General features: G+C 38.2%; 1 protein-coding gene across 1 annotated transcript in view; it reads right to left on the reverse strand.

Annotated features, from left to right (window-relative positions):
• Positions 1-16,925, reverse strand: part of FSTL1 (follistatin like 1) — a 40,326-nt gene extending 23,401 nt beyond the window's left edge. Inside the window, exons 1-4 of the mRNA XM_070938375.1 lie at positions 16,761-16,925; positions 16,599-16,661; positions 2,537-2,641; positions 883-1,012 (exon numbers count right to left, since the gene is read on the reverse strand). Coding sequence (XP_070794476.1) covers positions 883-1,012; positions 2,537-2,641; positions 16,599-16,661; positions 16,761-16,925 — 463 coding nt within the window. The remainder of the gene's footprint in view (positions 1-882; positions 1,013-2,536; positions 2,642-16,598; positions 16,662-16,760) is intronic.
• Between the last annotated feature and the right edge of the window lie 539 nt (positions 16,926-17,464).

Genomic DNA, 17,464 nt, shown 5'->3' on the forward strand with positions numbered 1-17,464 from the left:
ACATTTCTGTTTGAGGCAGCAAGAAAGATCAAACATTGGAAAGACAGAACCATTCTGAATTTATAATGTTTCACCTTGTATTCATGAACTGGTTCTTCATAAATCTAATGAAAAGGTGGATTTTTCTAAGTAGTCAAGATTTAAAGATATATTAAAGGTTTACATTTCTTATAGGCTAATGTCTTATTTTCATTTCTTTTTTCTATCCTATCCTTGAATATTGTTTCTTTTTTATATTTATATATATTTACAAAGCAAAACTTTTCTTAATGTTTCCATTATTCATTATTATTGAGATGGCAAGAGAACTGTTTCCCATTCCTTTGTGTTAGTTTTCAAATGTTAAATGTCGTCTACTTTTTGTTTTTAGTTTTTGTGGATTTTTTTACATTAAAAAATGTTTTTATTATTTGAATAACATAGGACATCAACAGTAAATGAAAAACTTTTTACATTAGCTTTTTTGCCTTAAATAAAATGTTTCCTTGCATGATGAGATCTTTTTCAAAAATGTATTTAGTCCCATAGAAATAACATTTTACAATAAGCAAATGCACTTTAACAAAACTGTAAATAGCTTAGATGGTCCAAGTGGAACCCAGAACACCCTGTGCTCAAAGTTTAATCAACTTGTTTTATTTACATTCTTGTTCAGGAGCTTGCTCAGTCCTTGCTGGCAGAGTCTTCAAATCTGAAATCCCATATTATACAGTAGCTTGCTTTGCTATGTCCAGCCTCTTTTTTCCCCCAAGACCTTCATCAGCAGAAGTTTGAAACTGATTAATTTTAATTGCATGACAAGATTTAAGATTTGTTGTCCAGGCCTCATAGAATTCAGTTTACCTTAATGGAGCCCAAGGTGCACCCAGGTTTCTTGCTTACCTTTACAATGGCCATCATAGTCCACCTGAATCTTGGAACCAGTGAGGCAAGCATCACGGTGCAGCTCACAGTGGTTCAGGTACGTCTTACCATTGCTGCCACATACTGGCCTCTTGTGGGTTTTACACTTCTATAAAAGAAAAAGCCAGGAAAGAGGTCAAGGAATTCATGAAGGAAAGTCTGAGTTTAATTTTGAAAATTGAGTCCTTATGGAATAACTTGATCAATCTACTTTTTTTAGCATTAGATTCTAATTTGGTAATTTCGTTATCTTGAATGATATGGATTGATTAGATTATAAATGGCACAGAAAAGTCATGTAGGTATTATAAAACTGATTTTGCCTGGATTCAGACAGTGCACTTAACCATAAAATACTTTCCTTGGCTTAACTATTCTTGTATGAAATTGCCCATTGTGGTTTAGAAATGATTACCTTATCTCATTGAAGAACTTTTTAAATATTTTGCATGCTTCAGAACATTTTGACCAAACACCACAAGATTACTAAATGCAGCCAATTCTTCATTTAATATCTTTTATAGATTGCAACCAATTGATTACATATTTTTATATATTATGCAATTTGAAGGTTTGCACACATGATTTGACTTAAAATTCCCTCCAAACAAATACCTGAGAACAATCATTGGATCTACTTTAATACAGCTGTTTCTTTTATTATGCAGTGGCATGTTTACAGTTAAATTAAATTCTGCTATTAAAATAATATTTTTAAAATTAAGCTGAATTGTTTTTCGGTAACTAATTGCATGAATTTATAATATAAATTATTTATTCCTGAAACAATTTTAATCAAGACAAGTGTATAAATACAGTATATACAGTGTAGCCTTTCAACTTGGCATAAGTATGGAAACAATAAGATTGTTCCATGCTACACTTTAATGAAAACCATATTTGAGCATGAAAATTACTTAACTACATCCCCTTACTTTTTGGCAGGAATTCTTTAACCCAATTAAGAATATTATATATAGTTTTTTTTCTTCACTTGATGGTTTTATAGGAAGATTCTATTTATGGAAAAGGAGGTTCTTGGATAATCTACCCCCCCACACACACACACACATACAATTCAGACTTAAAAAACGTTGTTGGAAATTATAGTTCAGCAAATTTGGAGACCCGTATGGTCCTAATCCTGCTTTAAAGTCTGCCTAAGCATTTCATGGCAAGGATCTAACTTTGAACCATAGAATTCTTCAGGCTGATTAAGGTTGATGAGAGTCAAGCCCAGACCAATAGAAAACATTAGGTCACTTACTGCTGTCATAGCAACAGTGGCTATTGATTACAATGACATAAATGCTTACACATAGTCAGAAAACTGTTGGGAGTTCTTGGTCATCTCTGAAATTAGTTGTTTGCTTGTAAATGTTTTGTTACCAAATATGTGACATCATTAGTGCAAATGAGTATGGTGTTTGATTTCTGTTTATATACAATAGCTTGCCGTGCCTCTTTTGAATGGTATGTAAATCTAGTTTATCTCTATATGTCTACTGATGGCTAAGAAGAGTTTGCAGGACTATATGACTTACAACTACCACAAGCAAAAAAACCCAACAAGTTACTCACAGAAAAGTTTATGCTATAAAAGAATTTTTGCTGTTAATAGTCTATATCATACCTCAATGCACAAGCAGGTTGGCTCACTCTTTTCTGTTACAGCACATTCCCGGCCAGCTCCACAAAAAACATTGGCACAGATTTTAGATTTGCTAACTGGCTCTTCCTATAAGACGTTAAAACAAAATACATTGTTGAAAGAACATAATTCAGAAAAAATTGTGCTTTTCAGATAGACTCCCTTATATTATTGGCTATAATAGTTTGGTGCTTTTTCACACGTTTTCTTTAGAACATATAAACTATGTGTAGCAAATAGGTATACAAACCATAAATTGCACTAAATGAGAAGGCTGGCACAGATGAAAATATTTCTCCTTCTGTATTCAAGCAAGGTATGAATCAGAGTAGGGATGTCTTAAAAGCAGAAGTTTGCAAAAATAGTGAAACAGTGAGTGGTGTTGATATAAGTAAGTTTGACTTAAAATATTTTCTGTCTTTCTCTTGCTCATTATTTTTTTATCTCATGCTTTATGTAATGCTGCCTACTTCAAAAATAAATAGCATAATAGACATGCATAAATGTGTGTATTCAAGCAATTGCAATCAAACAAATACGAGCGATATATGCCTATGATTTTATGGTTTTCCACTGATTACCCTCTCCCATGGTTAGTCAAGAATGGAAACTGTCTGATTGTTTTCTACACCCATCTGGCCAATTAACTGAAGCAATCTACAAAGTTTTAGCATTGAAATGTTCACTTTTCTTAAAGATTTTTCTGCATGTCTCATATGCTTCCATTCCTTTCTACAGATCAGCCAAACACAGCTGCAAAACTCATCCCTTGGGAGGAAAGAGACCATGCCCATTCAATCAGAGCAAGTCTCCAGGAGGTTAGGCAATTTGGACATACCAGAATTATAAGGTCAGAGTGGTTGAAATCATTTTGAATGCAGCAAGAGCCTCCCTAAGTTTCTGGCAATAAAAAAAAAAAGCCTTCCAATTCTGTCAGAAGATTAGAATGCCTTTAATAATACTGCAAATGTGTACAAGACAACTAACAGACATTTTTATGTCTGCCTCAGCTGCATTGAAACTTTTCAGTGATAAAACAGAAATGCCATAAAATAAAAAAGGCATCCTCTATAATTGCTGGTATAACAGAAGGATGCCTGAGATAACAGTAAACTTGTTTACTGGACTTCTGAAAATGTGTGCAATTTTACACTTCAATTGCATATTTCTGTTTTCAAATTTCAAATTTCCATTCTTCCAAACATAAATGACAATACAGGTTTTGTTTCAGGCTAAGGGGAAAAAAGTTCAGGAGAACCAGCATAATACAATTCTTTTCTTTACTCCAATACTGAAAAGTCTGACTATGAATACTGTATCGCTTTTTTATAAAGCTCTTCACATAGCACCATCAATTACTGATATAATTATACAGTTCTTGATATATTTGTTAAAACAGTCCTCAAATGAATTCCATTAGAAACCTTCTGGAAAAGATTTCTCTACAGATCAGTTGCTGCAAAATGGCACCCCAAAAATTCTTTACTATTGCAGGAGGAGACTTAATTTCTGCAATAAAGTCTTTTGCTAATAGAGGCATCAAGTCTGTGCTAGAACTGTATGGTTTAGCTCTTCTTTTCTTTTATTTTAAGCTCTTTTCATCTTAAACATATTTATAGCCTTATCAGCTAGGTTTGCATCAACCTGCTTGGCTTCATCTTGGTATGGCACTTTCCAAAAGAACATTTTTCTCCTATTTTTTCCCCACAATCTTCCTTTTTCCAGGCAAAACTTATCCACTATCTTCAATCAGTCCTGTTAACTGGCCCTTGTTTGGTTTTTTCCTTCCTGTCTTCTTTGGTTAGCTGTTTCCATTGGATACATTCCATTTTACCAACATGGTGCCAACAACTTAGATTATTCTAGGTGCAGTCTGATGGGTGCAAAACAGATATGGATGTTTAATAAATATTGGTTACTCTACTATTGACAATATAACTGAAGAGTTAAACCCTACAGTTTTATCTGGTGTATTATTATTGAATTCAATGCTGGCATCAACAGGATTGTTAACATAACTGTGGATCAATGCTGTATGTCAAAGCAAGCGTATGTTCTTCTTTGTTATATCCCTAGTATACATAATCATATTTAAAAAATTGTGGGTTTTTAAAGAATAGTTATTGGATAAAAGAAACATTATACAGCACTAGAAGGAGAAATCTATACTCTTGTTTGGTTTGTAAGAATGGATCACTGATGACTTACTAAATTTATAGTATAGCATGTGTAGTAAGGGCAGAAACAGGAGTCCATGCGACTGGCACTAGGGCCTTGTTGAAGACTGTTTATTATTGGTTGAGAATAATTGAGATGGAGGAAGGGAGGTTACCAAAATTAGCGCTAATGGAGCAGATTATCTCAAGTAATAAAAATAACTGGTTATCAAGAGTTCTGAAGCAGGTATCTAGCTCTGGTATCCCTTTAAATTGGCAGCAGTACGACTATAGGCAGATCCGAAATTGGATTGCACAGAGATTTAAGGACATAAGTGCCCAATCGGATATTGCACAGGTGACAGCAGTAAAAGTTTGCCCCTGGTTATCAGCCAATAAACAAATTTTCAAAATAGAAAAATATTTAGCTGTGCCTTTGTTTCCTGTCCTGCGAAGATTCTTTACAAAATTGAGGTTGGACCAACTTGGAACAAATATGCTCTGGGGTAGATATAAGGGTATTCCTGTAAGGGAAAGGGTCTGTCTATGTGGGACGGGGGAAGTCAAAACAACATCCCACGTAATTTATGATTGCCCCCTATATTCAGACCTGAGGGAACATCAACTGGGCAGGATCTTTTATATCAGCACCCCTAAGTCTAAAGAGCACTTTTTGCGATATTGTTTGTTAGGTTCCAACTTGCAGTTGGTAAAATGGATTGCTAAATTTGTGGTAAAGTTGATGGGAAGGAGGACAAAGTTGGTGCAGCAAAATGCGGTAGATTGTAAGAATGATCACTTGATCTAACAATGTAATTTTAATAGCAGTTAACACTGATTGGGTAGATGCAGGGGCAACATTATAATATAATTTTAATTATATTTAAATGGTACTTTAAATTATTGTATTTTATCCCGATTTTATTTTAGATCGTATTTTATTCTAATTGTATTTTAATTGCGAGTTATTCCAATCTTACTTAATTTGTTTTACCAAACCTTTGTAATGATTTGTCTTTGTAATTCTGCACTTGATATGGCCCAAAGGGCTAATCAATAAATAAAAATTGAATTACTGAAGTGGCTTTTTTCAGGAGGAAAAGAGGGAGATTTCTGAGCTATATGGTCAGATTATTCTTTTACTGTAATGCAAAGAGCTCCCATTTTTTGTTCATCAATGGTGCTTTCTTCACTCTCACAGCCCTGGCAGTAAAAGCAGATTGGTCTAAGAATCCTACATTATTATGGATATCAACCAATATTTTTCCAGTTTTCTGTCAATATTTTCCTACTATATGACACCCAAATACATTAAGGCTACTCAGCGAATTTTATCTTTGCTATCTACCAGAAATACTTTGAATAAACAGCTCAGGTGAACTAATGAAAAGCTGTTTGCTAACTTGCAAAACAAATTAGAGGCATTTCTTTTTACAATTTTTTTTTATCTTGGAACTTCTGCAATCAGTTAAACAGTCCAGATTTCTTAATTAGCTATACATATAACAAGAACTAATAAAACATGGTGTTAGGCAAAACTCTGTTCTACCAAGGAACTCTGAAGGGCATTAAGAAATCCCAATAGATATAAGCATAAGTCAGATCTGAGTGTTCAATGGGCTACTGGAAGAGTAACCTCTTATACATGCAATTTAGGTTAGGTCCTGTACCAGCTTTCACTGGTACAAAGAATAGAAATGACAATGCAGTGAAGGCATGGTGAACACAGAGCAGAGTTTGGGAGCTATTCTTAACCAGACATATTGTGCAATCTCATGATTTTTGCTTTTATTGTTAGGGTTAGCTTGCTGAATACGCCTACATTTATGGTTTGTAAAGTAAGGTTTATAGATTAGTATAATTGTGGTTTATTCATAAAGCCATTGATGGTTTGGTAGAGTGAATCATAACCATTCCCAAATGTAAACAAGCACCCACTATAGCTGGTTTGTCCAAAGGTTTTTTACAGTTATTCATCAGCATAGACAAAGGATAAGAAAAGTTACTGATTTAGATCAGTAACTAACTAAAGAAGAAACATGAACATGTTTTCATCAGCAATTTAGGCAGTTTTCCAAAGGGTTCTGCACCAAGGACCATTTTTTTCATAAATGATCCACTATTAGGGAAGAGTAATTAAGTGACTACTGGTATCTGCAGAAAAATTATGCAGCAAATTATTCAGAGTTATGAAAACCAAAGCAGCTTCTGATGAGCTCTAACAAAGTATCTCCAAATTAAAAGAAATGGATCATAAATGGTTTAATAATGTATTATCCCATGACTAATAATGAAAGAGGCAGAATATTAGTTTTGCCTTCTCTATTTCTCAATATTCGGCTGAATGTTGAAGACAGGCATTGCCATACTATGAAACTGAGAAGGCTTGTATTAAAAAAATTATTTAAAAAACGACTCTCAACATAACCATGTCCCCCCCTCCCATATTCATATATTATATATAAATCACACACGTTTCCCCCCAAAATAAGACCTATCTAGAAAATAAGCCCTAGCGTGTTTTAACGTGTGCACCTAATATAAGCCCTACCCCCCAAATAAGCCCAATTTAAGAGCCTGTGCAGCCTGCCACCTTCCCATTCCATCTGGCTGATCATGGTGCCATGGCCACAAGGCAAAGCGGGGGGTGGAGCTGCCCCATGCGCCCCATACCAATTTACTTCAGGATCCCTGCAGCCAGGCCATCCACGCCCTGACACTTGTCTTGAGGCGGCAGCACCAGCAGCCATCTGCAGCAGCCCATGTGGCTCCCAGACCACTTCTGCTTGCTTGCAGTTGCAATAGAGCAGAAGGCTAAGCGGTGTGCTGGTGCCACAGCCACAAGGCAGGTGTCAGGGTGTGGATGGCCTGTCTGTGTAGGCCCTGAAGTAAGCCATGTGGGGCACATTGAGCAGCTCCATCCACCCCACCTCACTTTATGGCCATGGCACCGGTCCATTGCTCAACTTTCTGCTCTATTGTGCCACGCGCAAGCAGAAGCAGGCCGGCGGCCATGCAGAGTCCTGCTAGATGGGGCTGCCAGAGCTGCCACTGCGAGGTGGGTGTGGGTGGTTTGGCTGTGGGGACCCTGAGGTAAGCTGATGTGGGGTGAATGGGGCAGCTCCCCCCACCTCGCAGCAGCAGCACTGGTGCGTCATGCGGTTTCCGACCCCACCGTGAGCAAGCAGAAGTGGGCCTCCCATACATGGGGGGAAAAATAAGACCCCCCAAAAAATAAGCCCTAGTGCTTATTTTGGGGCCCAAAAGAAAATAACCCGGTCTCATTTTCAGGACAACACGTATACATATATCCATACATACATGTATGTATGAATGAATGAATGAATGAATGAATGAATGAATGAATTGGTCTGAACCTGCAGATGCTAACCAGTAACGGGATTTTGAACTTGTTTTTTAAAAAGTCACAAAATACTATCCCCGTATGTAGCACTTGGGAAGAGGATAAATAGTTGCATTTATATGAACATATGGGACATATCAGCAAAAGAATACAAATAATTATAATACAGAAACATAAGAATGAACACTACTGAGTTGCCAAGTAGCCTCTTTTCTCCTTTTGACGATAAGAGCAGTTTTTGCCTTTCTCCAGGCATCGAGTAAGCCAATTTGATGTGCAGTAGTGGTTAAGGCATCAGACTACAAACCAGGAGACTGTGAGTTATAGTCCTGCCTTAGCAGTGGTGGGTTGCCCCCGGTTCGCACCGGTTCTATAGAACCGGTAGTAAAACCGGTGGGAGGCTCCGCCCACCTACCCCGACGTCACCAAAACGCTTCTGCGCATGTACAGAAGAGTGTACATGAGAGAGAGCGAAGCGAGCGCGCGGCCCCTCTGCAAACCGGTAGTAAAAGTAAGTAGAACCCACCCCTGTGCCTTAGGTACAAAGCCAGCAGGGTAACCTTAGGCCAGTCGCTCTCAGTCTTTGGAAAGAAGCAACGGCAAACTACTTCAGAAAAACTTTGCCAAGAAAGGTGCAGGGGCTTGTCTAGGTGGTCACCAGGAGTCAACATTGATTTGCACAAACAAATCCTCAAGTACTTTTATCTACCCTTCATGATTTTGAAAGAGGCTCCAAGATCACCTAACCTTTTAAGACTCTGAGATGTGACTGTCCACGTTCTGGAGACTTACAATTGAAAGAGGAAGTTTGTGAACTATTTAGAACTGCTTATAATCCTGCAGTTCTGTGACCTACAATGAGATCTGAGTTTTAGCTAAGCCAAGGTTCCAATACTCAAATGGTCACAAAGACTTGTTGATCCAATGGCAACATTGAAGTATTTTTATAAATTGACAGAAAAGTGTCAATAAACTCATTAAATAAATAAAAAAAACCCTTTACCATAAAATAGGGCTGTATTTCTTGCCATTTCATTTGTTGACTTAGTACACAGTGATGGCTGCAAAGGGCTGATGGCATAGGAACTGGGTGAAAGTAGATTTGTTTTGTTTGGAAAGAGGCTAGTAGACCCCAGGAAACAAATTATATTGCCAAAATGCTAAAATTCCAAGTTGTGGCATCCCCTCCAGGGACCTCCTATTAGAACTAAACCCATCTCTAAGGCAGTGATGGCGAACCTTTTCGGCTCTGATTTGGTACATTTGGGTCTACGATGTAACTCTGTATTTGTCTTGTTAATGTCAGTAGGTAAATCATTTTCTCTACTCTCATGTCTTCCAAATAACCTGGAATATATAGTCTTTAATTTATACCTAAATTAAGAATTGGCACCCATTTTATAAAATACATCATAAAAGTTTTCAAACCATAATGGTTTGAAAAATGCGGATTAAAGCATATATGTACATATTGACATACATACTTATCAATTACACTATTTCCTTTGAAGGTAGACAATATTGTGCTAAGTACAATAATAGAGAGCCAGTTTGGTGTAATGGTTAAGGTCCTGGACTAGAAATCAGAAGACTCTGGCCTTAGGCATGAAAGCCAGCTCGCAGGGTTGTTGTTATGGGGAAAATACAGTCAGGTCCAGAAATATTGGGACATCGACACAATTCTAACATCTTTGGCTCTATACACCACCACAATGGAGTTGGAATGAAACAAACACAATGTGCTTTAACTGCAGACTGTCAGCTTTAATTTAAGGGTATGTACATCCAACTCAGGTGAACGATGTAGGACTTACAGCAGTTTGTATATGTGCCTCCCACTTTTTAAGGGACCAGAAGTAATGGGACAATTGGCTTCTCAGCTGTTCCATGGCCAGGTGTGTGATATTTCCTCATTACCTCAATTACAATATGCAGATAAAAGGCCCAGAGTTCATTTCAAGTGTGCTATTTGCATTTGGAATCTGTTGCTGTCAACTCTCAAGATGAGATCCAAAGAGCTGTCACTATCAGTGAAGCAAGCCATCATTAGGCTGAAGAAACAAAGCAAACCCATCAGAGAGATAGCAAGAACATTAGGCGTGGCCAAAACAACTGTTTGAAACATTCTCAAAAAGAAGGAATGCACTGGTGAGCTCAGCAACACCAAAAGACCCGTGAGACCATGGGAAACAAGTGTGGTGGATGACCAAAGAATTCTTTCCCTGGTGAAGAAAACACCCTTCACAACAGTTGGCCAGATCAAGAACACTCTCCAGGAGGTAGGTGTATGTGTGTCAAAGTCAACAATCAAGAGAAGACTTCACCAGAGTGAATACAGAGGGTTCACCACAAGATGTAAACCATTGGTGAGCCTCAAAAACAGGAAGGCCAGATTAGAGTTTGCCAAACAACATCTAACAAAGCCTTCACAGTTCTGGAACAAGATCCTATGGACAGATGAGACCAAGATCAACTTGTACCAGAGTGATGGGAAGAGAAGAGTATGGAGAAGGAAAGGAACTGCTCATGATCCTAAGCATACCACCTCATCAGTGAAGCATGATGGTGGTAGTGTCATGGCGTGGGCATGTATGGCTGCCAATGGAACTGGTTCTCTTGTATTTATTGATGATGTGACTGCTGACAAAAGCAGCAGGATGAATTCTGAAGTGTTTCGGGCAATATTATTTGCTCACATTCAGCCAAATGCTGCAGAACTCATTGGACAGCGCTTCACAGTGCAGATGGACAATGACCCAAAGCATACTGCAAAAGCAACCAAAGAGTTTTTGAAGGGACAGAAGTGGAATGTTATGCAATGGCCAAGTCAATCACCTGACCTGAATCCCATTGAGCATGCATTTCACTTGCTGAAGACAAAACTGAAGGGAAAATGCCCCAAGAACAAGCAGGAACTGAAGACAGTTGCAGTAGAGCCCTGGCAGAGCATCACCAGGGATGAAACCCAGTGTCTGGTGATGTCTATGCGTTCCAGACTTCAGGCTGTGATTGACTGCAAAGGATTTGCAACCAAGTATTAAGAAGGGAAAGTTTGATTTATGATTATTATTCTGTCCCATTACTTTTGGTCCCTTAACAAGTGGGAGGCACATATGCAAACTGCTGTAAGTCCTACACCGTTCACCTGAGTTGGATGTACATACCCTTAAATTAAAGCTGACAGTCTGCAGTTAAAGCACATTGTGTTTGTTTCATTCCAACTCCATTGTGGTGGTGTATAGAGCCAAAGATGTTAGAATTGTGTCGATGTCCCAATATTTCTGGACCTGACTGTAGAAGGAAGAAGAAGGTAGTAGGTACAGTTGAGCTACTTACATAGTAATAAAGGCAAAATAAAATCTAATAATAAAAATAATGAAAGGCAAAAGATAAAAGAAATGAAAATAAAATCTAATTAAATGTAGTTTACACAGATTACCAATAACTATATCTCTTTCATATCTTTTTATTCTGCAAATCATTCTTGGTTCCATCACAGCCATAAAATCATTTATACATTGCATTTTATTTTTTCTCATCATCTTTTAAGGATCTCACTAACCACCCAATCCTGATTTTTTTTCCCTCAACAAATGCTTAACATTTCTCTGTCCATTTCCCAATTTTAGTAAACATTCAACCAAGATATTTGCTCTAGTTTTTCACTGTTTGCATTTGTTCACTGTATTCTTTTTGTCCAAGATAAGTATCTTGGCTTTTAATTTTCAGATACATAATCTATTGTATTACATCAGTGGTGTAAACTCAAGGGTGTTTAAATCCGGTCCCCGAGGCTGGCCTGGAAATATCAAAGGATTGGCCCACAGTGCCTCTGCTGGCTAAAACAGGCTAGTGCGGGGGCCCTGCGGCCTGTTTTCGGCCTCCGCAGCCTCCTGCAGCATTCTGCCAGCTAAAAACGAGCTGTATAGAGACCTCTGAGGTTTTAGCCGGCAGAGGCACCAGTTTTGGCCCGGTTTTGGCCGGCAGAGTGCTGCAGGAGGTCATGGAGTCTCCCCCCCACCTCCTGCCAGCCCATGGAGAACTACAATGCTGATCCAGCCCTCGAAGAAATCCAGTTTGACACCCCTGTATTACATAATCTACCTTCATTTGGATACAGCATTATTTATATACAAAATATCATACATGTTCATATTCACAACATCATAAGTGTTCCTTATACCATATTCATAAATATATTAAACAACAATGGGACACCACACATTCTTGTCTTATTCCCTGCTCACTGTTAGAAAGGGAAAGATATTTTTAATACTTCCCCCTAGTGAAACTGTATGGTGTTTGTAACAGTTTTCACTAACTTTCAATCCACTTCTGGGTTAATCTTCCTTACGTACATCCACCTTTCGCGGACCTTTCTTTTTCTTTTATAAATAATTTTTATTAAACATATTTCAACGTTTACACCACATTTCCACTTTTTACAACCACCTTTCATTCATTCTGTTGTGAGGAAATTGAATTTGCTTTTCTTGAGTATCACCATTCATTGAATCATAACAGGAAACTATTACCAAATTATACTTTCTTCTTTCATATACACCAAAACAATCTAGATGACACCAAGACATATTTTCTGATACATTTTAGCTCTTTCATTCATAATAAATCTACAATTCCACTTCAATTCAATTCTATTACATCCTTCTTCTTTCTCTTAGTTTCACAAACACATCGCATACTGTTTTTCTTTTTTTTTATTTTATTATGTCCTTTACTATATCCTCCTTTTATATTTCAAGTCACATATATTATTATTATAATAATAATTATCTTTTACCAAATTTGTATATCATGGAACTATTATAGCTGATATAAAATAAGCTGTAATAAAACATCTACTCTAGATTACCAATAAATGAGTCCATGAAATACACTATTGTCCACCATAACGTAACATGACTTTGGTTAACCAAGGCTTTTACATACAATAAAATATTTTATTGTATGTAATACTTTAAGTAAAATAAAGAGTATACTCCATTTTCAACCTTAGTTGGTCCCAACCTACATGGAGCCTTTGCTGTTAATAGCAAGGAACAGTTTGTGCGTATTTATTCCAGCTTGCTAAAATCCAGACATTCCCCCAAGCATGCTGATGCTATTACATGCAAGCTAGGATTGCTAATCCAGATACCATGTTGCATGCTATTGTTGTATCACTTATATCTAACACCATCCAGGAGTCACAGATTTCCCTGAATACCAGTTCCTTCCACTTATTGTGCATTTCCTCAAAAGTCATTCTTTGGGCTTCCATGCCTTTAGAAAATCAAGTAGTCTGGAACCTAAAGTTCATAGGACTTTCAGTGGATTTGAAATTTTCTTGTTACAGAGGTTTGCCAGATAATACTTTTTGCTAAATTTGTTGATATGAAATCACTGCATGAGGTTGGGCTCTCTAATAACAGGGGCAGGGGCATAAATGTGACCTTTCTATGCACTATTAACTATGTTAACAACACAACTTTCAGAAAGTTGCATTTCTGTCGTATAAAGCTCTGGTCAGCAATATTATATATATTTCAAAGAATGTTGCTGAATCTTTAACAGGCCTGTTAAATATTTTTTAGAAAAGAAAACTGGTATCTGGTATAGGCAAGCTGCTCACAAAAAAAGACAAAACAAATGGTGCTAGAAGATGCTAGAGACCATTCTAGAAGGCTAGAGGGGAGGTTTATCGGAATGTCTTATAGAAATGGACGTTTCGTGGTTGTTCCTCTTTGGCAGCCATTTTGTTAATGGACAGCACTGTTGTTTCTGCCTAGCCTTTGAGCATAAGTGTCTTGTTTTCAAAATTCCAAATATATGCACTTGCTAGATACTCAGCTTTCTACTTTTACCACCTTCTAAACATGATATATACTGACTATCGCAGAATTATCACCGTTCTGGCTTGTCTCCATCACTGCTCCTTTGCTCCCTCTCATCGTGGCACCATAGCATCCATATTGCTTGCTTTGAGAAATCTTCAGAATAACAGCCAATTAGATGCCATGGTTAGGGGTCAGTTTAGGATTGGAGAGATCTGGGTTCAAATCCAATCCACCTTCAGCTATGGAAACTCATTGAATGACCCTAAGCTAAGGATCACATATCTTACATGGTTTTTGTTGTAGGGATAGATAAAAGGGAGAACCCCAGCTACGTAAGTAGTCTTGAGCTTATGGAGGCGAGGCAGGATATAAATCAAACACATACATACAAACATACATAAATTTAATAAAGGGTGGGAAATTCAGAAAGTTGCAGAAGTTTAGAATACCTGCACTTTTCAGTAATTGCTTTGAGGAATCCTTAGAATGTTTTTAAGGTAAACTCCCAAAGCAGGAGATCTCAGAGTGAGGTAAAATTGCTTACACCACTGTAACATAGGCCATCTCTAAGACCACCATATTCAAAGTGAGAAAGAGTTGTTCGGATAAACCAGACAAAAGAAATATTCCTTACAAATGTAACTTTGATCAATATCAAATATAACAGTTCTGCAGTTAATATAAAAGGAAGGGAAAATTGTGTAAAGGACATCATGGAACTCACCAGACATTTTTATAATGGATATTTTGATCCTTTGCCTGAAGCAGCTTGAACTTTGTTTGTTTAAAACATTTTCTATGGCAATTATTAAGTGCTTAGTCAATGACTTCACTTTTAGGGAAGCTTTAATTCTGGGAATTCAAGCACTATTTCTGATCCCTATTTCCAAGAGTAATTTATTAATATGCATACAATAAAATAGTGAAGCGGAAATCCACAAGTTTTCAATAAATTTATGCATCTTTATAAGGCCTTCCAGACATTATTCCAGTCATTATAATTTATCTAGTTAATTTCTTAAATTTAATAAGAAATTATTTCTGCAAGCCTAAGATAATCCGTTTTGTTGCCAGACGAGGATGACTCATTTGCTGGGAACATAGAATAAAAAATGCTTCTTTTTCATGTTTTTTATCTGGTTGCACTCCTCCCAGAGGGCTTTTCCTTGCATCTCTTCAACATGTAGACTTCTTCACTTTAACAGACTGGGACGGGATGGGTGGGTGGGGAGGAATCCCCTTCCTCAGAATAAATTATATTAAATTGATTCTTCTGATTCAGTCAGGACTCACATAGTTGATTAAAATGATATGGGCCATCTGGATATATGGATACAGATGGCCAGTAGTCAATTATTTCACATTAATTTTAAACTAGCATGCACAACACTTAATAAGAGCTCAACAGCCACTTCTTTTGCTTTTGAAAACATCAAGACAGAAGATGAGAGGCTAAACCAGCTTTGTCTGTATTTTAGGGCAATTTTTAGCAGTCATCTACAGAATGCTCATCAAGTATGTAAAAGGAGAGAAATACTTTATGTGCTGGCCATTAATTAATTCTAATTAATTCCATGTACGTATACATATTGGGGAAGGAGAGAGAAAGAGAGATAGAAGGAGACTGAGAGATCTGCCAATGTAGTACTTGGGTATCAGTCATAGAACTCACAGGCAAAAGCTTGATGTTATTGAGAAATTTGATTTGAACTGACTGAATCTCCTATATCACCTTTGGGAGCTTTTAAAATGCCCTGAATACGATGGTACTATATCTGTTGCCCACTCTTAATTCTCTCCCCTTTTTTGTATTTTATTTTCACCTACTTAAATATCTGCCCCTACAGTCTTCTTGAAAGATGGTTCAAGGCATTGCTCCAATTAAAACCAAAACAGTTTTGTGCATTGTTTGAAACATTAATGACAGTTTATAATAATGCCTTTGTAAATTGCTGTATGACTTTTCTACCATTACTTTACTCTATGTTCATGGTCTAATAGCAAGGTTTAAAATTTAGATGTGGGTGAGGAGGCTGGGAAGCATGCACATTTAGGAGCGTCACAGGACTACATTCTCAAAAGTAGTTTAAGGACAGGAAAAAAGTAATTCAATTTATATTTATATATAATGAATTACATGATCTTCCCTATACAACCATTTCCTCCTTCTGTCATATTAAACATCATATTTGGTGGTGTATTCTGGAGGGGCTCAAGAGCCCAGATATAGTTCCAGAGCTTCAACATTGTGCATCCTTGTCAACTCTGCAATTGTAGGCTTCTTGGAGGAAAAGAAACTTTCTCTCTCTCTCCTCCCCCTCCCCCTCCCCCCTCTCTCTTTTTCTTTCACAAAACCCTCACTGGGTACAACATATTTTCCGTTACAACAAAGCAAAACTTTTTGCTCCACGGAAATGGCAAAACTAGCTATTTCTGTCTCTCTTAGGTGCAGAACCTCTATTTTTCAAGAAGACCCTTTTGTTTCCTCGGGTGAGGGGAGGACGACTCCTCCGCCTCCCAGAGTTGGCAAGAGCAGAGGCTCTGGCCTGAAGCAGGCCGTGCTCTGGAATTCGCCCCGGAGTCTCCCTCCTTTCTTTCCATCCCAGTCCCGATGCCGAATCCTGGGAGGCATCTTTCCCCTAACGGCGGCTGCGCCGATAAGCGGCGATCGAGGACGCATCTCTTACCGAAGTCCGGAGCCCCAGGGCGATCCCCGTCACAACGACGAAGATGAAGAGGTGGTTGCACAGCTGCAAGGGAGAAAGAGAGAGAGGAGAGCTTAGAGAAATCCGCTTAGTCCCCTAACCTCAGAGCCAGCCCCCATCTCCACGTAGGCCGAGCCCCCTCACCATCTTGCTGGTCTCGCTTGCGGGACTCGCCAGGACCTCGTCTTCGTCTGGGAAATGAATCCGAGGGTTCTCGGGATGGAAGCGCGGCGCGGCCAGCAGCTCCACCCAGTCGCTCCGGCAGCTTTTTGGCTTGCTTTCCTTCCTTCCCTCTAGCCCGCCCACCATGCATCACAGACCAACAGGGCGGAGGAGGGTCGTCTGTGAAGTTGGCGGAATGCGCGGCTCCCCCAGCGAGTCCAAGCGGGCCGTGGAGACCGATGCTCTGGGCGGAGGAAAAAAGCTTTCGTGCGCAGCAGGAAAGGAAACTGGTTCCATTTCAAACGAGAGCTAATATGCGCTTCCAGTAAAACTCGAAAAAATGTACACGACGTAAATTCATTCATTCATTCGATTTGATTTTATTTGTAACTGCCCTTCTCCTTCACGCCAGTAAAAGAACAGAACGAACAGTAGATGCAATACAATAATCCAAACATCTGCCTTGAAAAATAATATCAACCCCTTTGGGACAAGAATAGTTACTCTGGAACACCATCAGTTTAGCTTGTAACTTTTTTGCTTGTGCTTGTTTCTGCTTTTTTGCAGCTGCTGCACACTGCTGGCTCATATTTAAGTGATTGTCCACTAGGACTCCAAGATCCTTCTCACAGTTACTTCTATTGATTTGATGTCAAGCCCTTATAGCAGTGACCTTCAAGTATTTT

Source organism: Pituophis catenifer, unplaced genomic scaffold, assembly GCF_029215685.1.
Source record: "Pituophis catenifer annectens isolate HBS135680 unplaced genomic scaffold, rPitCat1.0.hap2 SCAF_2, whole genome shotgun sequence".
Lineage (NCBI taxonomy): Eukaryota > Metazoa > Chordata > Lepidosauria > Squamata > Colubridae > Pituophis > Pituophis catenifer.